A 23,328-nucleotide genomic window follows, 5' to 3' on the forward strand; every position below is an offset into this window, starting at 1 on the left:
TAGCTAATTTAGCTGAAAATAAAATAAAGAGCATGTATTTGGATGCTTTAAGCAAACTTTACAAGAGTAAATAATTAGTCAAACCTAATAAAAGCCCCCAATCTCTATGAGTAGTTTCAATTGGGTCCCCACCATTTTTTTTTGTCTTAATATTTTGAACCTATTAATAAATTCTCGATAAGATCCTTCATTAGTTCCCAGTTAACAAATTGTTAAACAGTTACATGAAATTCACATGGTTTTTAATTTTTCACAATAAATAAAATAATCTTTTCAAGATCTTCACTCAAGCGATATATCAAATTAGAAAAAAGGAACACAAACCATTATATTTCTTTTTAAAGTTTATTGATAATGAAAAATATTTTAGTAAATTCATTTATTTTTAATTAATATGATAAAGTTAAATTAAATAATTTCTAAATGACTATTTAACTATTTTGTTAACCTGAAGTGACAAAATAATTTAATTGAGCATCCAAAAGACATGTAAGAGTCCTAATTCAGGTAAGAAAAAAGGAGAAATTAGAGACCTAATTGAAATCATCCCTATAGACTGGAGACTTTTTTGAGGTTTTTCCTAAATTATTCTTTAGTCCATAGGGTTTATTGAAATTACAACGTAATCCTTCATGATTGAAACCTCTAATTTATTTGAGTCGGGGGATTAACCTGTAATTTGCATAAATAAAGAGCCAATTCATAATGTTTTACAAAAGTAGGGACTACCACTCACTAAATTTAGAAAAACTTGTTCTTTATAGCTCGCCGCCCCCTTTACTCTCACCTCTTCAAAGCTTAGCTCTCAGACCCTCTCCCCTTCTCCCCGGCAGTCGGCGGCCAAACTCACAACGTCCGGCGGAGTGTTGCTTTCACTTCAGAGGGAATTAGCCAGCACCAGCACCTTTGCCTTCACTTCCTGTTGTATCTCGAAAGAACCAACCTTCCCTAAAGAAACAGTGAGAGAAGCACCCTACCCTTGCCGCAACTCTCTCTTCATCCTATCAAAGCCCCTCTGTTTCCCGGTAACAGAGACTGCGGCGACCCCAAATCCGATTGATTAGTGGGGTTGAAACAGAGAAATGAGAGGGATAGAGATATCATTGAATCAAACCCAAAAGATAAGGTTGCAGAGAGCTCTGAAACAGCTAGAATCTTTGTATTTGAGAGCCAACTTCAATGCTTCTGTAACTGTCGCCGATACCATCCCCGTTAGCAACGAAGACACCATCCTCAAGTATGCGCTTCTCTCTCTCTCTTTTTTTTCCTTGAACTTCTTGTTTTATGTCTTGTTGAAGTATCTAACTTTCTTGTGTTCAAATGAAGGGGTCATGGCACCTCTGAGCGCGACGGAGAAGTGGTGGCGACGCTCTGTGGTGTGGTGGAGCGTGTTAACAAATTAGTGTATGTTCGCACGTTGCGTGCCAGGTATAATCATATTACTTCCATTCATCATTGCTTTATAACGGTAAAATAAAATAAAATAAATTACTTATTATTGACTGTCAGGTACAAGCCAGAGATTGGAGATATCATAGTGGGGCGTGTTGTTGAGGTATCATTGGAATTTGGAAGATTGAAAATGATTTCCATTCGTTCATGGGGCTTATGGGTTTTATTTTTTTTAATTATCATGAATATATCAATGTTTTCCAGGTAGCGCAAAAGCGGTGGAAATTGGAAATTAATTTCAGCCAAGATGCTGTTTTGATGCTTTCTTCTATGAATTTACCTGATGGGATTCAGGTATCAACCCTATCTTTATTATGTTTCTTTTAGATGCATATCTTTGGTACTGATTTTGTATTTTGATTTACGAAGTCATTCGTTATTTAAAGAACATGTTGGAACATAAGAGAAAGGTCCGTCATAATAACATCTTTGGATGATTGAAATGGAGAGGAAAGGAGTTGTGTAAATTGGTTTGCTTTTCCTGAATATTTGGCAAACTGAAAGAAGAACCGCAGATTCCTCTGCGTATCTTTTGTTCAGTTGCGATATTAGTTTGTGATGAAACATCAGCAAATTCCTCACCGACTGCCTACGTTGATTTTGTCAAAGCTTGCTTTAAAATTTGAAGGACCGCAGGCTTAAAATGATTTATAGTCTCATGTGATTCTGTCACAGTATACTCCTACTTCTTGAGTTTTGATGAGGAGGAGAGGTTTTCTATGAGAATTGTACTGTAGAACCTAGTTTTGTAACGTGATGTCCCATTAATGGGATCCCTGGAAATAAAATTTCAAGAATGGTCCTACCATTTAGCACTTTTGTTTTGCATGAAATGGCTGCTTACGCACAATGGCTTAAACCTGCAACCTCGTGGTTGCATGCCCAAGCCGCATTCTTTTGCACTATCCTATGGCCTTTCCATATCTACAAGTCCCGGATACTAAAATATGTTATTTGGAATTCTGGATGAAATGTGTTTGAGAAGCTGGGAATATATGTTCTATCTGTTCATATTTAGGATCTGAAATGGGCTTTATTTCTTGCTTTGCTAATACGCGCGCGTTCTATATCTTTGATTGCTAGAGGCGGCGAACTGCATTGGATGAACTGAACATGCGCAGTATTTTTGAGGAGAATGACGTTGTGTGTGTAAGTCTGTTGTCATGCATTGTTGATTTTCCTGCGTGATCGACCAGTGTTTTACCAAAACGTAGAGCAAATGCATAGGTAAATGTTATAATCAACTATCTTTTTTCTCATTTTCAGGGTGAAGTGCGTAATTTTCAGAATGATGGTGGCATACAATTGCAGGCAAGAAGTCAGAAGTATGGAAAGGTTTGATTTACATCCAAAGTGCTTTTCTACTGTGCTTTTATGGGTTGGCAAACTTTTCCGTTTTTTGTCTATTACTCTATTATAAAGAATCGCAAATTGAAGGGTACTATAATTGTATCCTTTAAAATGTCCACTTAAACTAGTCATTCACATGGAAATTGACCACTAAGCTGGACAGCTCCCCACAAGGTTGAGGCGGGAAAAAGATACTGAAAATGATATCAATGTCGACCCTAAAGAGAAAATTCATATTAATAATATTTTTAATCCCCATGAGGATATCTGGCATATCCATCTATAAGTAGGATGATATTAACAGGATATAAGGAAAATTAATGGAAAAAAGAAAAATAAAATTGGCACTCTGGGAGTTTTTGGGTATTAATTTAACATGCTAATGTTATTGCTTGCTTTGTCTTTTTTTTTTTTTTCCTTCTGAAAATGTAGTTACAAATGCTGCTGATTATTTGATCTGCACATGGTTCTTATCTATTATCTCTGATTGGTACTTCAGTTGAAGTCAATATTCAGCGTAGTCTTTTGTTTTATTTTATGCCATTTTTATCATTCTTGTTCATAGTGATATTTTTATGCACGACAGCTTGAGAAGGGTCAGTTGCTCACGATTCCACCATATCTAGTGAAAAGACAAAAACATCATTTCCATCATTTGGAACATTATGGAGTTGACCTGATACTAGGATGTAATGGGTTCATTTGGGTTGGTGAGCTTGTCGAGGCCAGGGACTGTATTGAAGAGGATCAACTGAACAATACTGAACAACAATTCACCAAATCCAATACAACCAAAGAAATGCCACTAGAGACGAGGCGGAGCATATGTCAGATAGCAAATGCTATCCGTGTCTTGTCAATTTTAGGCTTTAATGTAACTTTAGAAGTGATACTGGAGACTATTGACTTGAGCAGGACACTGAATCTTGGAATAGATGAGATGCTTGGGCCAGAGTTCCATGTTTTGGTAGCAGAGAGAGAAGCTGAACGCCGCACATCGATGACAAAAAGGAAGGGGTGACACTGTCTTTGGAAACCTAAGTATACATGGAGTTGTGTTTTTCCTTCTCTTCCAGGGGTAGGATGGGTGTGCTGTAGTAAAAGAGGATTTGTAAATTTGACAAAATTGTTGCTCAGCATCAGAGCAATTCATCTTGACAAATTTTGATCGTTTTGCCTCATCTGCGCAGCTCAGATTGATTATAAATTATTATCATGTTTGTTTCATTGATCCATTATATTTGAAACGCCTCACTGCAATTACTTTATCTTCCAGCATGCTAGTAAGCTGTGATAAACTAATCTGCAAAATGCGGGGGAGAGTATAAAATGCCTGCTGGAGTCTATTGATTTCCTCTCCAGTCGTGTAATTTTATCTGAGGGGGAGAGTATAAAATGCCTGCTGGAGTGTATTGATTTCCTCTCCAGTCGTGTAACAGATTTTGTTAACGGGTCTCTTTACTATGGGTCATAAGAACTTTCTACTTTCTTGAGAAACTTGCATCACCCATGGATGTAAAAAGATTAGGATGAACTATTTAGTGTTTTTCTAGTGTGAGGAGAAAGTAGACAGCGGATTGGGTCTGCTGTTGGGAAGGTCGCTACTTTGTTGCTCATGCGGGTTGTGCCAGCTATAAGGTACGAGTTCTTTGTACTGATTTGCTCTCGAAAACCCCATTTATTCTCTTGTCAATGAGAAATGTGATATGAAGGAAAGTGAGGAGGGACGTGGCAACTACATCAGAAAACACGGTTATGGTCCGTTCACCTATGGACCATCTGGACCAGATGATAGCAAAAGATTCTGAACGAGAGTGCCAGAAGAATAAAGAGGTAGAGTGAAGAAATAAACATGGTAGAGTTAAGATTTTTCAACCATGACCACCCCTTCCTCTTTCATGAGGAAAAGAGCTGTTGCGTTGCCTGTCTAGCTTGCCATGGACCTGTTGTGGGCATAACCTATGCTTGCACATCTTGCAACTCGCTCCTTCACAAGTTCTGTGTTGAGTTTCCTGAAGAAATCCGTAAAAACACTCTCACCATACGGTCAAAACGACATGATTCTATTTGTTTTGCATGTAAACTAGATAATTTTGCCTTCTCCTACCATTGCGGTACCTGCAAATTTGAGGTCCACTTGCGATGCAAAAAAGTACAAGCATGAGGGTCACGAACATTTTTTGGCTATTGATTATCGTGCATCTGTTATACTAGCAGGTTATTATGAGAGGTCACAAAAGGTCAAAATAAATACTGAAAATATTCCCATTTGTAATGCTTGTTGCCATCCTTGTGAAGGCCTTACATTGGAATGTGAGGAATGCGATTTCCACCTGTGTTTCATACTATTCAGCATGAATGCCACCATGATCCTCTAACCCTTGTATATTCATTAGAAGACGATTTGAAGTTGGCACGATGATCTTTGTGAGACTAGAAGAGACCCAAATCAGTGGGTCTATAATTGTGCTGAATGCTTAATTCCTGTGCATCTCAGTTGGGGGTGTATCCTTTTATAGGAAAGGTGACGGATCTGGTTGAGCGGATCCCAATTAAGATGAAGCCATCAGAAGCATATTCTGAAGGCATTAGAAGATGGATTTGAAAATTTTCTATACCATTTAGAAATGTGTGCTCAATGCTAACAGGAAAATGATTGGAATTTCTTGTACTTGAAACATCATAGAATGCTTACATTTGTCTTTGCTTTTGAAAAACCAAAACGATTTGCTTATCAATGTGCTTCTAGATTTGTGTAATACTCAGTTTTGTTTACTTAGGATGTGTTTTTGCCATCTGGGGTCTGCAGCTATCCAATCGCACAAGGCTATGACATTAATGGAAATATCCTCCATATACGTAAAATGCTCCATGATAATCAACTCCAGCAATCAATTTTTAAAATGAATATTTGCCCTTTTTACTGGTATAGAACATGGCAAGTCATGTTTGTCAAATCGAGAACACATGATTCAACTCAATGGATTTATCAAACACAATCAGTGACATGATCCTGGCGGACCCCTAGTCTATCCATAGTTATCAGACTCCACCTGGGAATTGACTAGGAGAAGAGTCTGAAGTCAATCATAATTCGACTCGAATCAAGTTTCGCAGGTTTGTCGATCAATCTGTCAAGAACCACGAGCCTATCCAGCAACAAATTAATTAGGCGATCACCAAATAGAGCATTTGATGTTCACTGCCACTCATCGGTGCGAGGTGCGATGCTTGTTGATAACTTCAAAGGCCCTGCTCTGAAATGTGAGGAGCTTGGTATCTACCTTCATGTCAGGTGTGGATTGTTGCCGCGTGAGGTTCAACATCATGGTCATATGAGTTGTTCCAACTCTGAGGTGCGCCCTCTTTATACCGATCTCCTTTCTGTAAACCCCGTCTATTCGATTGTCAGAGAAGAATCCAATCGAATTGAAAGCGAGATGGGCATCGAGGCTAGTTCATCATCGCCATCGAGGATGATCTCTAAACACCATGTGAAAAAGAAGATTCTGAATTCATTTCATGGAGACGGTGCCATTATTGGCAAATAACGATGGAAGTCAATTGGGGCATGGCTGTCGCAATCCCTGCATGCGCAGGCCTTCCAAGGTATATGCAACCTGTCATGGACAATTAATATTATACAAGCACACAATTCGTCCATCACAAATTTATTAGTAGCCATGATTATTAAATTTAATGAGGATGGTGTTTGTAAGTACGATAGTGATTGTATTTTATAATAATTTTTTATTTGAAAACATATTAAAATAATATATTTTTTATTATTTAAAAATTATTTTTAATATCAGTTTATAAAAACAATCTAAAAAATAAAAAATTTTAAATTAACTTGTGAGTCATGAGATAAGATTAATCCACAAATTTATTTGAAGAAATAAAACAATCAATTTCTCTTTTTAATTTTTTACCTAATATAAATTTTACTATATCAATAATTAAATCATGATGGTCTGATCAAATTTTGATTCTAAACAGTCTAGTAACTTGTGTAATTAAATCATAAATCTAGAAATTTAAACATTAGATTATTATGTCAACCTATAATTATTACACATTATCTTCAATTATCATAAATTTATAGGCAATCATAATGGTTAAATTCGATGAAAAAATGACCCATTTAAGTGCTATATTTATTGTTTACTAGATTAATATGGAGCCATCACATTAATACACAATTTTTATTTTAAGTAAAAAATAAAACAATCATTTTCAATTTTTTTTCTAGGAGGATTTTAACCACGTCAACAATTCCGGTCAACATGATTTAATCAAATTTTAGATATAAATAATCTAGCAACTTATACACATAAAAATAAGTTTAATAGCACTAGAGGTTGTGGTTTAACAAGAAAGGGATTTTTTTTTCTATATTTAAATTCAATTATTTTTGTATATATTTATTACCCTATAATATCTTATCTATTCATTAAGTTTGTAAGGTATTTAATAAATTTGAAGGTTAACCGTAATATTGTAAGTTAGTTCAAATATCCTGAAATATATAAAAAAAAGAATTTAATATTGTAAAGTGTTCTTCACTTAAAATTATATCTAAATAATTATTTATATTTATTTTTTATTTTTAATATTAGCGCACGAATATCATTAAAAATATTACTTAATATTTTTTCAAACCAAATATAGTTTTAAAACGCAATTTCAAACGTAAAACAACTCATTCCGCTAGGTTAGATCTTGTAAATTTGAGCAGCTAAATCACTAACAACCTTCTAAATTTATTATTATTAATTTCTGTGCATGCATTTGTAAGGTCAACAATTACAGAATTAGAAAAAAAAAAAAAAATCTCAAATACACTCTCCACTTACTTTCTCAAACAAGCCAAAAAGAAAAGTGCCAAGCAAGACAGAAAACAGGAATCAATTCATGCCAAGCAAATAAAATCTTCCATAGTCCCCATCAATACAACACAAAAATATCCAACTGCACAATTCTTTCATTAACTTATAAACTTGTTTTTTTTTATATATTTTTATTTTGAAAATAAAAAATTATAAAATAATATATTTCTATCTTAATTTTTTAAATAAAATATTTTTTTATTTTTTTATTGGCCCCACCAAATATAACTTATATATAAAAAAAAGAGCACAAAAAAATAAAGAGATTAAGAAAGAACTCTCCAATTGTTGTTGCCATACAAAATTCTCCCACACAAACAAAACATCAAATATCTAAACTCCCTGACATTAACTGACAATGTTAAACCATTCCAATTCAGACACGTGTCCACACAGTTTTTCTTCCTTCCTCTTTCTTGGGCCCCACTCAAATTCATTTTCAAGAAATTAAAAAAACACTAATAAAGAGTATCTAAATTAGGAAACAAATAATTATATGCATATTATTTTGTTTGCTTCCAAAGCTTATTCCAAATAAGTGTTTCAAAAAATCTCATAGCCAATATTTTATTTGGAATTAGTAAGTACGATCATTTTTTCCTAATATTAATTTTCTATATCATATTTTAAATAAATCATTTAAACTTGAATTGGGATAATTACAAGAACTTATATTTTTTTCTAAAATTTGTGATCTTTAAATAATAATATAAAGAAAACTCATTAATTATTTGGAAAATTGATTTGATAATTTTTTTGGATGAAAAATAGAATATGATTAATCTAATTATATATTACTGTAATATAATTAATATTAAATGAAAACTACGTAAAAAAAAAAACAGTCTCCTATAAGCGTAACCTCCCTCGCTCTCTCTCATTTCCAAATCACACCAGGTTTATTCTCCTTCTTTCTCTAGCATTTATTTCTTTGCTGATGTTAAAAGAGATATTAACTGGTGTATTAAGAACCGTCTATTTATACGTATAAGTGATTAATTACTGTTATTGGTGTGTATAGGTGGGCTGAATAGAGGAAGATCTGATGTACTTGCTGGTGGATCTTAATTATACACAAGATCATGATGGCCCTTGAAAATAAAGGTATGCTTATGCTCTGTTTTGTTGTGTTTTCTCTTTTGGGTTTTGTTTGTTTTTCTGAATTTTGAAAACTTTTGATCTGTTTCGAGTGTTATTTCAATGATATGTGTGGTAGAGCAACCCGTTTTTTCTTTTTTTGTGATAATGGTATTTGATGGATTTTCTATAATGGGTTTTGTTTACAATGGAGAATTGAATTGTAAAGTTGGAGACTTGAGGGATTTTTTGAGTGCTGGTTACTGGTTGATCATCACTGCAGCGCAGTTTAGTTTTGTGATATAACATGGTTGGTGAATTATGTTGTTGTGTTGTTGCGTGATTTGGTAGCTGGTGAGGTAATTGCTACTTGAATGTTTATAAATTCTTGTGGAGTGGAGGATGTGTGATTTTATGTTTTGCAGAGATTTGGATATTAGTGAGGAATTGTGTGATTTGGATATTTAGGTTTTTGGTAGATAGAAATTGCACGAAGTGTTCAAGTGGTGTTTTGCATGTTGAGTTGATGTGCAATGTAGCTTTCCACATCCAGAGCCTAGGTTCAGAAAAGGTTTTGGAGAAAGTTGAATGAAACAGTTTCAGTGCTCGCCCTTGCATGGTGCTATACCAGTTTAATCATGATCCTATGATCTGCTGATTTAAGTGTGTACAATCGATGCAGTTTACTTCTTCTAATGTCATTGACCTACTCGATTAGCTACTAAAGTACATTTTAGGTATCCAACTACAGAAGCATGTGTAGAATTTGAATACCTTGTCAATTTGATTGACACTTGAGTGAGAATCTTGTGCAAGCTCATTAGCAAACTAATAAAGCTTTCACAAAAGGATATCTTTTGGGAATTAGTGTAATGAGCATGGATTAGTTCCCCTCACGCTATCTCATTCAACTTAGAATACAGTTAAAAACCTTATTTTTTTCATCCTCGACAATAATCCAAGAATCCTGGTAAAATCAGCCAAACAAGGGGGCTTATTCATTTTGTGAGAGATGAAAAACCACTTCAGACCTGCCTGTACATCTCCATCTGCAGCTGGAACTTACTTCTCCATTTCCTTACCTTATATCTGAAAGAAGGTAAGAAATCCACACATTTTCAAACCAAAAGGAGTGTCATTGAATTCATCAAAACAAGATAGTGACGTGAAACTGGTTGGGAAGGTCCAACAAATTTTAATTAATTAGGTCCATCCTTAACACAGGTCATTCCTTTTGGGACAATGTTCTCTCCAAGAAAATAAGAATTAATGCTCTAACCATTTGCTTCATTATCTACCTAAAAAACGCTTCTTTCTCCAGGATTTTTTTCAAAATCAATGGCTTGTTTTTAAGAAACAACTTTGTGAAGCTACTTGTTGTGGCCTCTTGAAAATGCACATGTTGTATGTTATTTATGTTTGGTAGAAGGGAAAGACCTTGTTGTTTTGAATTCATATGATAGTGCTTTGGCATCTAGATGCATTATTGTGGTTTGGATGATGATGCTAATTGATAGCACACCACTTAAAGGAGCAATTTCTGGATCTCTCTCTCTCTTTTTGTGTTGTCTAGGGATAAGGAGGCTTTGGTTACCTATTATTCGGACTTTTGCTTCAGGAAGTGTCATGGGATGTATTGTATACTTGGAATGCTGAAGATTGTGAGGTGTTCACTTGAATGGCTATACGATTGTGTACAGATAAGAGGAAATATTCCTACTCTTTTGTTTTCTGGCTAGAGTAGAGGGGATTTACAAGGAGGGCTGTTGAGGGGAAGAGTTGCTTCTGACTTATTTTAGATGGTTGGTTTTAACTCCGCTCTTTTGTCTAGTATATAGAAGATTTTGTTTTTCATCATATATTTGGTGGATTAATTTTTTGCAACCGGAATTCTTAGTTTTGTGGTTGGAACCCATTCTGTTGTCCTCTGGTAAAGTTTTTGGTTATCCCAGAAGAAAGATAAACGCTGCAGTAAATGCTCATGTCACTAGATATTATGGTCCAGATTATCCAGCCAATTGTTACTATGCTTTACTTGTTTCTTATCTCACATCCTTTAGTATTATCTACAAAGGCTTTGCTCTACCATTTTCTGTGTATATGCAGTTGTCTGTCCATGTAGCAGCATTTTGTTTTTGTTTCTCTTTTCTTTTTCTCTTTTCGTGTTTTTTCCATCTTCGGCACTTTTTTTGGCATGTGCTGTGTTTTCTCAATGCATTATTATTTTCCAAAAAATGTGTATTGGAGGCTTTCCCGGGACTCACACTTGGTATTTCTTGTTTGTTTTACTGTTTATCAGAACTGTTAAATATGGTTGATGATAACAGATTATTAAAATAAAATTTTCTCAAGTGTTTGCTGTTTTTCATTTCTTCTTGACAGAAACTATGCAAAGGAGCTGTGAGGCCTCCTTAAAATGCCTCCAAATCAAGGGATTCCCTTGTGGGAATACCTTTGAAAGCCTTCCTAGGTTTAAAAAAGAAATTGGTGCTCACCTAGGCGGGGATGTTGTTGAACCAGTTCACTCACTAAGCAGCGAGTTTCTTGAACTTCCAAGTGAATTTCAGAACAAACCTGCCTACCATCATGATTCTGGCTCATGGTCTACCTTTTATCCAGACTCTCAAAAGATGCCGCCATGCCAAATGAATTGTTTTGAAAGCCAATTTTATCCCTTTCCTTTGGAGACTCAATTTCAGTATGCTCCTTCTAATATTTTTTCTCAAGGTTATCCATGTGAGATCCAGTTACAAGATTTTCAGTATTTTGTGGTCATAGACTTTGAGGCTACTTGTGACAAGGAAAGAAATCCTCATCCACAAGAGATAATTGAGTTTCCATCTGTCATTGTGAGTAGTGTCACTGGCCAACTAGAAGCATGTTTTCAGACATATGTGCGGCCAACATGCAATCAGCTCTTGAGTGATTTCTGCAAGGATCTGACTGGTATCCAGCAAATCCAGGTTAGCTTGGAATTCCTTTACTTTTCAGAAAAGAGTACTTTGTATGTGTTACTTGGAATGTCTATCAGCAGCGTTCAATTTACGTTGTACCAGGTTAGGACTGTCCCTTTGAAAGACCAGATAGTGCGTGACTAGAAAATTTATATTACCCTGGGAGTGATCACCTACATTTACTTTATGAGGAGAGAGAGACAAATGGAAGAGAGAGAAAATTGAAATGGGACACCTCCCCTGAAAAGATGGTTTAATAATTTCCACATTGGCATGAAATAGGTTTTTTCTCTTTCTCCATCTGCTTTTTGTCTCTTCCTTGTAACTTTCTATCCCCTCATGGAGTGTTGTTAGTTACTCCTGTGGAAATATAAAATTTCTCATTAAACACTATCTCTTAGGTTTCGTTATGTGAATTATTTTATTACTTTGAATTGCAAGCTGGCCACACGTTTTAAACTGTTGCTTGCTTCAACTAGTTTCTCAGAATTTTCTTTATGTTAATCTCTCTTCTAAACTTTTTGATGAACATCATGTTGCCTCTATCTTATTCTTGTATTTCTGTGTGGCTCCAGGTGGACAGAGGTGTTACTCTTAGTGAGGCACTCCTCAGGCATGATAAATGGCTTGAGAATAAAGGGATAAAAAATACGAGCTTTGCTGTGGTGACATGGTCGAACTGGGATTGTCGGGTGATGTTGGAATCTGAGTGCCGATTCAAGAAAATCAGGAAGCCTCCTTATTTTAATCGGTAAATGATCACATAAAAACTTGTAGATTTGAACCATTCCATTATAAATATATTTCAATTTCTGCGCAAATTATTCTTCATTGTGAATGAATTGGAACTCTGTTCTTTTTTTCTTTTTTTTGTCGATATGTCAAAAGTGCCTCTGACATATTCTTTTTTCTTTTTCTTATTTGTCAGATGGATCAACTTAAAAGTTCCTTTCTGTAAAATATTTGGTGGTGCCAGATCTCTGAAGGAGGCGGTTGGGATGGCAGGCCTAGAATGGCAGGGCCGTGCTCACTGTGGATTGGATGATGCCAAAAATACTGCTCGGCTGCTTGCCCTGCTCATGCATCGGGGTATCAGATTCTCCATCACCAACTCACTGATGTGGAACACAACTGACATTTCATTGCCATGCAAGCAGTCCCCTGAGAACCTGTCCTTTTCACCACATCAACCCCAAAAGCTGAAGGAAATGTGTGTTCCTGTTTTCCCGTATCACCCCTTTTGTTTCTGTGGGGTGAAAAGCAGCAAGGGAATGGTTCGAAAGCCTGGACCGAAGCAAGGTAGCCTGTTCTTTGGTTGTGGCAACTGGACTGCCACTAGAGGTGCACGCTGTCATTACTTTGAATGGGCATCTCCTTGACTAAGATTATGGAAAACCTGTTTAGCTTTGGACTCCGCATCCTATATTCTGTCGGGATGCACTGTGAAAAAAATGACATAAAAAAAAAGGAAGATTGAAAGTAATGTAGTAGGTTGTCTCCTAGTGAACAAAATATAAATAGTTGGCTCAATTGGTGGAGGGTTTGGGAAACATCAGAGCGGGAGGAGAGCTGCAACCTGTAAAGCTGACTTGTTGACTGGAGAACAAATTGGTAAATGTTTGATGGGTAGTTAGGATGATGCTTTTTACATGCATGGACATGCTAAGTTATTGTTATGATAAATAACCCGTGAGATAGGGACAATTCGATTTCCTATGCATCTCTAATGGGAGCGGATAGAGTTGCTTGCCCAAATTTCTCGTATCTGTTCTGTTTTTCCTTGTTTTCTTGAATTCCTTTGTGGGGCTCTGATGGTCAAATTAGGTCTGTTGATTATGTACTGTTATTCTTGCAAGTAATTAAGCATAGAGCTCCAAAACATAATGAAATGGAAAGATAAAAGGTGCGCTCATTCTCAATGCATCAAGCAGGTTTCTGGTTAAACTAAACTTGACATTGATCCAGACAAACCTAAAAAATAAAATGCTATGATTTAAAAAAAATGATTTCTTCGGTAACGCAAACTCTTTTTTGGTTAGACAACAATGCACTGTTAATAAAGTGTCATAGGCACTTGACTGAGGCAGATAAAGCTTGAAAAGCTTCCCCCCAAGCACATTCTTCTCGGTCAGTATTTCCAAGTGTCATGACCTCTATTACTTTGATGACATGTGTAAAGGAGAAAACTAAAACTCAGCCTCCAAGCTCCAGACATGGTGTACAAAGACATTTTCAATCCAAGGCCATCATCACCCTTCCATTCCCTCCCTATATTTAATGCCTTCAAGCCACCTTCCATAGTTCCCTGCCACAAAACCAATCACATTTTCAGTGAATCTTTTACATGAATGAAAATAAAATATGAAACTACACATCATCCATGATGAGCACTGAACAAGCTGTTGCATCCCACAATCATTTTGTTTTTTAATAATTGCTTCCAGCAAACAAAATCTTACCTAGACTCGATTCTATCTTGTTCCTTGGAGATGTTAAATAATGGAAGCTGCAAGAAGAGCTCTGTGCGTAAGCGATCCGTTTAACCCGCTCATTACAACCTTCGCGCAGTCTGCTGGCATTCTTGTCATCTCTCATTGCTTCCACCTTTTCTTGAAACAATTCGGACAGCCTGGACCTGTTGCACAGATCTTGGTAATCGATCTTTCTCTTTCCATGCACATCCATAAATATCAATCTTATGTAACGTTAATGGCAGCTTATACTCTTTTGTTTCATCAGGCTGGAATTGTTCTAGGTCCCTCATTGTTGTCCCGCATCCCCAAAGTTAATCGATTCTTTATTCAGTCGAGTACCGCGGATTATTATGAAGTAATCGAAACCATTTTCCGCACAGTTTTCATGTTCTTGATAGGCCTAGAGATGGATATTCCTTACATGAGGCGAAGCTTGCGCAAAGCAAGCATTATTGCATCTAGTGGGGTGATTGTAGGTGTCTTGTTTGGTATTGCTGTATCCATTTCCCTCATCATTTTGTTAAAAATAAAATCCCAACATTTTGATTTTGCCACTATTATCATAATAGCATTAACGAACTCGGCATCTCCTGTAGTTTTTCGACTGGCAGCTGAACTGAAGTTTCTGACTTCAGATACAGGTAGATTGGCAGTCTGTGCTTCTTTGATTACTGAAATGTTTTGCGTGTTATGGAGGTCAGTTAGCCTCGCAGTGGATCCATGGAAAAATTTAGGAACAGGGATTCTTTTCCTTCTTATGACCGTGACACTCGTAGGTATAAACAAGTATTTGGCTTCGTGGTGTAACCAGAGGATTCGGAACCAAAAATATGTGACGAACACAGAGTTTTTAGTCTTCTTGTTCCTTTTAATAGCTGCCGCACTTTTTATTGAAGAATATGGTTACAACAGTGCAATATCTTGCTTTTTGTTGGGCTTGATGTTCCCTAGGGAGGGCAAAACTACTCGGACATTGTTGCATAAACTCAGTTACGCTACATACAACTTCATACTTCCAGTGTACTTTGGCTACATAGGTTTTCAGCTTAATGTTTCTATTTTGGGTAGATTGAAATCTTTGATCACGGTTATTGTGATGATTGCAATGTCCATCGCAACTAAAATTATTGGCACGCTAGTTGCTTGCCGTTACCTCAAGATCTCAACAGACGAGAGTATTGTACTTGGCTTTTTACTCGATTTGAAGGGAAATGCCGAACTTCAGATCTTGGGAAAGCTGCCAAAGGAAACTGTAAGTTTTTGGAAAAATTATCAGTACCCTTGTGCTTTTTTGAATTGCTCTATGGCAGGATGCGTTGATATGAATACTGAAAAAAACATCGTTCTCTTCTCTCCGTAAATGATATTATTTTATGCTTTTCCTATAGTTGAAACAGTGGGAGGAAGCGGATGTTCACGGTATGGTGCTAACTGTTGTGGTGATTAACACTGTGATAGCAGGAGTGGTAGTGGCTCATATATTAAGGAAAAAAGAAGAGTATTTTTCTCACAGCCATACCTCAATTGAATTAGGAGAACCGGAGAGTGAACTTCGAATGCTGGCTTGTGTCTACGGATCTCGGCATATATCATCGAAAATTGGGTTAATCTCTGCTTTTAGTGAATCTCTCAAAACACCAGTCACCGCTTACCTGATGCACCTAGTTGAGCTCCCAAAGAAACGCACCAAGAAGAATTTGATGTACCACCAGCTACAAGATGGTGATCAATACAGTGACGAGGAGGACTATGGCGGAAATGATGTTGTGGAGATCAATGATGCTGTGGATGCATATACAATGGAGACCAAAGTATTGATCCACCAAAGGAAAGTTGTGTCTTACTTTGAGAGAATGTACGAGGATGTGTGTGATTCCATTGAGGACTTGCGTGTTTCAATCATATTTCTGACTTTTCACAAGCACCAGCGCCTTGATGGGAAGATGGAGAGCGGAAAGGATGGAATGAGAACCACTAACCATAAGGTTATGCGTCATGCCCCATGCTCGGTAGGGATCTTCGTGGATCGAGGGCAGACAGGATTTCAACAACCTAGTTCACAATCTGTGCAAAATATAGCAACATTATTTTTCGGCGGCCCTGATGATCGTGAGGCATTGGCGTGTAGTAAAATGATTTCAAACCATCCTCACATTCATTTGACACTCATACACTTCCAGAATTTACCATCAAGCAAACAGACAGAGTACACCAATGAAATACTCCACAGGAATGATGAGTTACTGATGGAAATGTCAAATCACGAGATTGAGGCTGAGATTGACAGGGCATATACGCAGGATTTCTATAACAGGTTTCCACAAGTAAACTATATATATTTGATATCTTTGTTTCTTTATTGCTCTAAACATGTCTTTTCCTTCTGATAGAGTAATTGCATTGCCTCTGTTGGCTCTAATTACATATAAGAACTGCATTTTTCTTTTGCTTTCAGATATGTGACGTCGGGTCAAGTTGGATATGTAGAGAAGTATGTTGAGAATGGGACTCAAACAGCAGAAGCTCTAAGAGACATACATGATACCTTTTCATTGCTCATTGTAGGAAAGGGTGGTAGAGGGAACTCACCTATGACAACTGGTATGAGTGACTGGGAGGAGTGTCCAGAGCTGGGGACAGTCGGGGACCTTCTGGCTTCTTCAGAACTTAACACCAACAGTTCGGTTTTGGTCATTCAACAATATCGACATTCGAGAAATGACCTTAATTAGGGATTGTCAGACATCTGATATGCACATATATTAATGTACATATATATGTGAAATTGTTAGATAGTTATTGTCTATGGTTTTCATTCGAACAGGATGTCTTACAATGTAATTTGACTGAGTTTTAGACACGTTGTTTAGCTTATTGCTTAAGGAGAGGTAATGATCTTCCTGGCGTTGGAACAGGTAAAGGGCCTGTTCCAAGACAGGTAATGCTTGAAATTTGTGGTTGCTCTAAGTTACGGTCACTTCCCGAGGAGTTTGTAGCATAGTTTCTTTACATAAACTGGAAATTATCAATTGTCCTAGCTTCTTGGAAAAATGCAAAGGAATAAGGAACTTCAGAGCAAGAGCTTAGGATTTCTCCAATGATTATGGCATGTGATGGAAAACCTGTGGAACCGTCATCATCTACCACAGAAGGTTTCGAAGTGGTGTTTATACAGGTGAGCTTAAACATTACACCCGTTCAATTTATACATGTCATAAGATCCTAAAACCTCACAATGTTGACTGACTGATTTTGATGATCTTTGCATCAAGTTCTGCTTTCACCATTAAATTTTCCCATTCCCAAATGGCAAAAGTCAGTTCTATCGATAAAGTAAAATAAAATAAAAGGTAAAATCAGGCTCTTTAAACATCCAAGTTTGAAGGGGGGGTAGACGAGGGCTATGATCGGTGTTCTATGATGCTGTTGGAGCAACTTTATGGCAGTCAAAAGTTATCTGGATCCTTTTGATCCTTAGAAGATCTTAGACTTCGGAGTCTCATGCTCTCAGAAATGGGAGAAGGGGAGAAACATTGTTAACAGTGACACTGATAGTGAAGTTTTTCCAGCTCATCAAAAAGAAGCCGAATAGCAGTCAAAATTGTCGCGAGATTTCAGATTTCCCAGAGTTGTTAGAGGAGCGACCTTTGTGTAAGTGGAAATGGCAGTGGAGAAGACGAACCTCATTCGGTTTCCGCAGGTTCATGTACCCCTCCTTTCACCATCTGTCCTGTTCAAACCCAACAAACATCTGCCTTACTCTCGTTTCCTCAATTTCCTGATTCAGGATCTCATAAATTTTTTTTGTCCCATTCCTTCCTATTTGTTTCAGGTGCTAATAGCAGGAGAACTTAGTGTTAGGAACATTAAAAAAACAAAGGACATCAGAAGTTAGTGTCTGACTGCTCGGAATGTCGCAGTAATCATCCAATCGCTCGAGATGGTAGTCTGTTACTCAAATACAGATCAAATGGACTAGGTTAACTTGCTTTAGTTTCTCTGAAACATCTTGTTATCAGCAAACTAGTAATCTGGAAAGAGGAGCGTAGAGCTATGCCCTTATGCTTTATACGATTATACTTTCCATTGTAACAGGTTCGATGGGTTCCAAACTACATATATTTTCATCTCAGGGACTTCTGCTTCTTTATTTTTTCTTTTTCTAAATATACTTTGGAAGTCAAAGTGAATAATCAATTCTGTCTCGACCTAAAAGGCTTCTGAATCTGAGATATATCTTGTGAATAATTAATTTTCAGATGATTTTCCTCCAAAAGAAAAATGGGAAATATTATAAATATTATATTCATTTCACAGGAAATAAATAGTGCAAAAAAGAGATGGAATGAATAGTACAGAAACTCTTTTCATGTAAATTGCAATGGCTGTTATTGGGATAAATATGGTGTTTTTAGTAATGAACTGTAACAGTGTTCATAATTACTTAACTTAATTCTATGCAATATCTTAAGCTTGTTCTAAGAAGTTAATGATCTTGGCACTAAAAATAGGATCAAAGGCAAATCAGTAGTTAAATAAACAAGCCATCTCCCTCCTAATAGATTTTCCTCTTGGTCAGTATTTTCAAGTGTCATGACCTCTATTACTTTGACGACATGTGTAAACAAGGCAAATGAAACCCAGCCGCTCAGCTTCAGACACGGTCTTCAAAGAGATTTTCAAGCCAGGACATCATCAGCCTTCCCTTCCCTTCCCTTCCCTCCCTATTTTTAATGCCTTCAAGCCACCTTCCGTAGTTTCCTGCCACAAAAATGTTCACATTTTCAGTGAATCTATTACACCAATGCAGCAAAAGGAAAAAAAATGGAACGACACATATGCCGTGATGAGCACTGAACAATTTGTTGCATCCCACAATCACTTTTTTTTATTCAATTTATTATTTCCAGCAATCAAAATCTTACTAGAATCTATCTTGTTCCTTTGTGATATTAAAAAATGGAAGCTGCAGGAAGAGCTCTGTGCGCAAGGGATCCATTTAATCCGCTTATTGCAACCTCCACGCAGGCTGCTGGTATTCTTGTCATCTCTCATTGCTTCCACCTCTTCTTGAAACAATTCGGTCAGCCAGGACCTGTTGCACAAATCTTGGTAATCCATCTTTCTCTTTTCAAAATACGTTCATGAATCTTGATCTTTTCTGGTATACAAGCCAACTTGAATAAATTTTAATGTGTTGATATTTTCTTGTTCTATCAGGCTGGAATTGTGCTAGGTCCCTCGTTGTTGTCCCGCATCACCAAAGTTAATCAATTCTTTATTCAGTCGTCTACTGAAGACTATTATAAAGTTCTGCAATTCATTTTCCGCACAATTTTTATGTTCTTGTTAGGTCTAGAGATGGATATTCCATACATGAGGCGTAACTTGCGCAAAGCTAGCATTATTGCATCTGGTGGATTGATTATAGGTGTCTTGTTTGGTATTGTTGCATTTATTTCCCTCATCATTTTGTTAAGAATAAAAGCCAGTTTTGATTACGCCAGTTCCATCATAATAGTCCTAGCGAACTCGGCATCTCCTGTAGTTTTTCGACTGGCAGCTGAACTGAAGTTTCTGACTTCGGACACAGGAAGATTGGCTGTCTGTGCTTCTTTAATCTCCGAAATGTCTTGCGTGCTATTGGGGTCTATAGTTCATTCAGCTAGCTGGGAATATTTTGGGAAAGGGATTCTTTTGCTTTTACTGACCATAGCACTTGTAGTTATAAACAAATATTTGGCCTTTTGGTGTAACCAGAGAACCCGGAACCAAAAATACGTGACACACGCAGAGTTCTTGGTCTTCTTGTCCCTTTTAGTAACGGCGGCACTTGTTATTGAAAAGTATGGCTACCTCAGTACAGCATCTAGCTTTTTATTCGGCTTGATGTTCCCTAGGGAAGGCAAAACTACTCGGTCATTGTTGCATAAACTCAGTTACGCTACGTACAACTTCATACTTCCAGTATACTTTGGCTGCATAGGTTTTCAGTTTGATGTCTCTTATATAGGAGGTTTCAATAGTTTCATCATGGTTATCATGATGATTTTCATGTCCATCGCAAGTAAGATTATCGGCACATTATTTGCCTGCCATTACCTCAAGATCCCAACAGACGAGGGCATTGTACTTGGCTTTTTACTCGATTTGAAGGGAAATGCCGAATTTCATATCATGCGAAATCTGCCGAAGGATACTGTATGTTTTCTGAAGACCTTCCCAGGAATTATTTGTACCCTTGTGTTTTCCTTTGCGTAGCATTTCGTACTAGCATTGATATAGACACTTACCTCGATAAAAAATGTCTTCTTTCTTTTAGTAATGTTGTGTTATGCTGTTCCTGTAGTTGAATCCAATGGATCAAGAAAATGTTCAAAATCTGGTGGTATCTGTCGTGGTGATGAACACTGTGATAGCAGGCGTGGTAGTGGCTCATATATTAAGGAAAAAAGAAGAGTATTTTTCTCACAGCCATACCTCCCTTGAATTAGGTGAACATGAGAGTGAACTTCGAATGCTGGCTTGTGTCTACGGATCTCGGCATATATCATCGAAAATTGGGTTAATCTCTGCTTTTAGTGAATCTCTCAAAACACCGGTCACAGCTTACCTGATGCACCTAGTTGAGCTCCCAAAGAAACGTACCAAGAAGAATTTGATGTACCACCAGCTACAAGATGGTGATCAATACAGTGACGAGGAGGACTACGGCGGAAATGATGTTGTGGAGATTAATGATGCCGTGGATGCATATACCATAGAGACCAAAGTATTGATCCGCCAAAGGAAAGTTGTGTCTTACTTTGAGAGAATGTACGAGGATGTGTGTGATTCCATTGAGGACTTGCGTGTTTCAATCATATTTCTGACTTTTCACAAGCACCAGCGCCTTGATGGGAAAATGGAGAGCGGAAAAGTCGGAATGAGAATCACAAACCAAAAGATTCTGCGCCATGCGCCATGCTCTGTAGGGATCTTCGTGGATCGAGGGCAGACAGGATTTCAACAACCTAGTTCCCAATCTGTGCAAAATATAGCAGCGTTATTTTTTGGAGGCTCTGACGATCGCGAGGCATTGGCGTGTTGCAAAATGATTTCAAACCATCCTTACATTCATTTGACACTCATCCACTTCCAGCATTCACCGTCAAGCGAACAGACAGGGTACAATAATGGCACACCCCACAGGGATGATGAGCTACTGATGGATATGTCAAGTCACGACATTGAGGCTGAGATTGACAGGGCTGTTGTGCAGGATTTCTATAACAGGTATCCACTAGCAAATTACATATATGCTTGACATCTTTGCATCTTTATACTCTAAACATGTGTTTCCCTTCTGAAAGAGTAATTTCATTGCGTCTTGGCTCTTGTTACAATAAGAACTGCATTCTTCTTTTGCTTTCAGATATGTGACGCCAGGTCAAGTTGGATATGTAGAGAAGTATGTTGAGAATGGGACTCAAACAGCAGAGGCTCTAAGAGACATACATGATACCTTTTCATTGCTCATTGTAGGAAAGGGTGGTAGAGGACACTCACCTATGACAACTGGTATGAGCGACTGGGAAGAGTGTCCAGAGCTGGGGACAGTCGGGGACCTTCTGGCTTCTTCAGAACTTAACACCAACAGTTCGGTTTTGGTCATTCAACAATATCGGCATTCGAGAAATGACCTTAATTAGGGATTATCAGAGATCTTACGTGCTCGTATGTTAATGTATATATATTGTATATGGATCATCAGGTAATTATTGTCTGTAGTTTCCATTTACACAGGATTTTGTACAATGTCATGTGGCTGAGTTTGTAAACCCTTCATTAGATTTACAGCTTCAGGAGAGGTAAAGGGCCTTAACCATACAATCAGGAAACTGACCAGCCTGCCTAATGGAGTCGATTAGGGTAATATAACTTTTCACCAGGTGCTCAGTATTCAACAACTTTCAGGTATCCAAATTAAGGGTGTATTTGGATAAACTTTCTCGTGTGACTTTACCAAATTAGGAAAGGAGAACCATGTCCAGATCTCAGCTCTGATAACTCATTGATGATTATGACCCTTCAAATTAAGCATCCATGGCAAGCACGCAAGACTTTCCATGTTCTGAACACATTCTGTTGCTACTGGCTATATTCTGCCGTGCAGGTAATGTTGTCCGAGCTGCGTTTTGGTATGGATTGGTTGTCCATTTCAGGATTTATCCTATTATCTATCAACTTCCTATGGTTCTGGTTCTTGATCCAGACACCTTCAAATCTGGTGGGAAGCCACTTCTTGTCAATTGGAAATCTAGTCGAAACTGCGTCTACTGAAGACTATATAAGAGACTTTGTATTTCTTTACATGATGTAATGGTTATTTGTTTTTGTAGCCCGTGTTTTTTTTTTAAAAAATAATTTTTAATTTGTTGTAAATTAATTTTTTATATTTTTAGATTGTTTTTTATATGTAGATATTAAAAATAATTTTTTAAAATATTATTTTAATATATTTTCAAACAAAAATTAATTTGAAAAATAATCATTACCCCAACATATAACACAACACTAAATAAAATTTAAAAATATATCTAATATGTGTCAGCCGTTAATAATATAAAGTATCTCACTAATATACATTTTGATTCTTTTTAAAAATTCAATTTGATGCTTGTATTTTATTTTTCTTAATTGAAATTTCTTTCGTCCTTATATTTTTCTTACGAGTAAGTTTTTAATTGAAATTTCTTTAGTCCTTATATTTTACAATAAATACAATTTATACCTGAGTAATTGTTTTTAATTAAATCTCTACATGTCAAATGGTAATGTTGGTCAAAATTGTAAATGTAGATACGTGATATCTTGGAAAACAAAATCCTAACTTAAAAAATCAAGATAAAACATAAGAAAATAAGTCATAAGAATAAAATATGATAAAATATTCTTGTGATATTAATATGATATTATAAAAAACAAAATCTTTTATAAAAAAATAAATTATTATTGTTTATGTCATACCAAGCTTACGGTAAAACGAAATTCCAAGGAGAGAAAATCAATAATTTGCCCTAAATCAGCAAGAAGGCATTTCCATGTATTGCTCTTGCTCCTTGTCTAATAAACTTCATCAAGGGCTTGTGG

At 36.7% G+C, this 23,328-nt stretch overlaps 4 protein-coding genes and 1 long non-coding RNA gene across 6 annotated transcripts; 4 read left to right on the plus strand and 1 right to left on the minus strand.

The window, feature by feature from the left end:
• Nucleotides 1-752: 752 nt before the first annotated feature.
• On the minus strand, nt 753-21,089 carry LOC105122826 (uncharacterized). Its single transcript, XR_841758.1, has 3 exons — nt 21,077-21,089; nt 16,116-16,127; nt 753-904 (listed from the first exon to the last, which is right to left on the minus strand). It is a non-coding gene; the product is annotated as an uncharacterized LOC105122826 (long non-coding RNA).
• RRP4 (ribosomal RNA processing 4) lies at nt 901-4,012 on the plus strand. Its single transcript, XM_011022136.1, has 7 exons — nt 901-1,237; nt 1,327-1,428; nt 1,510-1,555; nt 1,657-1,746; nt 2,536-2,601; nt 2,719-2,787; nt 3,389-4,012. Exons 1-7 carry the CDS (start codon nt 1,083-1,085, stop codon nt 3,821-3,823), a joined length of 963 nt encoding a protein of 320 aa, XP_011020438.1. The 5' UTR covers nt 901-1,082; the 3' UTR covers nt 3,824-4,012.
• On the plus strand, nt 8,501-13,483 carry LOC105122824 (3'-5' exoribonuclease 1-like). Of its 2 annotated transcripts, XM_011022134.1 has the most exons (5): nt 8,501-8,588; nt 8,713-8,795; nt 11,151-11,731; nt 12,298-12,473; nt 12,651-13,483. In XM_011022134.1, the coding sequence occupies exons 2-5, from the start codon at nt 8,774-8,776 to the stop codon at nt 13,099-13,101; spliced, it is 1,230 nt and encodes a 409-aa protein (XP_011020436.1). In that variant the 5' UTR covers nt 8,501-8,588; nt 8,713-8,773; the 3' UTR covers nt 13,102-13,483. The 2 variants fall into 2 exon arrangements, with proteins under 2 accessions (XP_011020436.1, XP_011020437.1); XM_011022135.1 differs by lacking the exons at nt 8,501-8,588; nt 8,713-8,795 and adding an exon at nt 10,513-10,570.
• Nucleotides 13,573-17,017, plus strand: LOC105122823 (cation/H(+) antiporter 2-like). The gene is made up of 4 exons (XM_011022133.1): nt 13,573-14,374; nt 14,462-15,448; nt 15,585-16,510; nt 16,652-17,017. Exons 1-4 carry the CDS (start codon nt 14,222-14,224, stop codon nt 16,926-16,928), a joined length of 2,343 nt encoding a protein of 780 aa, XP_011020435.1. The 5' UTR covers nt 13,573-14,221; the 3' UTR covers nt 16,929-17,017.
• Nucleotides 19,156-21,887, plus strand: LOC105122822 (cation/H(+) antiporter 2-like). The gene is made up of 4 exons (XM_011022131.1): nt 19,156-19,308; nt 19,417-20,397; nt 20,546-21,471; nt 21,611-21,887. The coding sequence occupies exons 1-4, from the start codon at nt 19,156-19,158 to the stop codon at nt 21,885-21,887; spliced, it is 2,337 nt and encodes a 778-aa protein (XP_011020433.1).
• The last annotated feature ends 1,441 nt before the right edge of the window (nt 21,888-23,328 follow it).

This window comes from Populus euphratica, unplaced genomic scaffold, assembly GCF_000495115.2.
Source record: "Populus euphratica unplaced genomic scaffold, PopEup_1.0 scaffold8.1, whole genome shotgun sequence".
NCBI classification, from domain to species: domain Eukaryota; kingdom Viridiplantae; phylum Streptophyta; class Magnoliopsida; order Malpighiales; family Salicaceae; genus Populus; species Populus euphratica.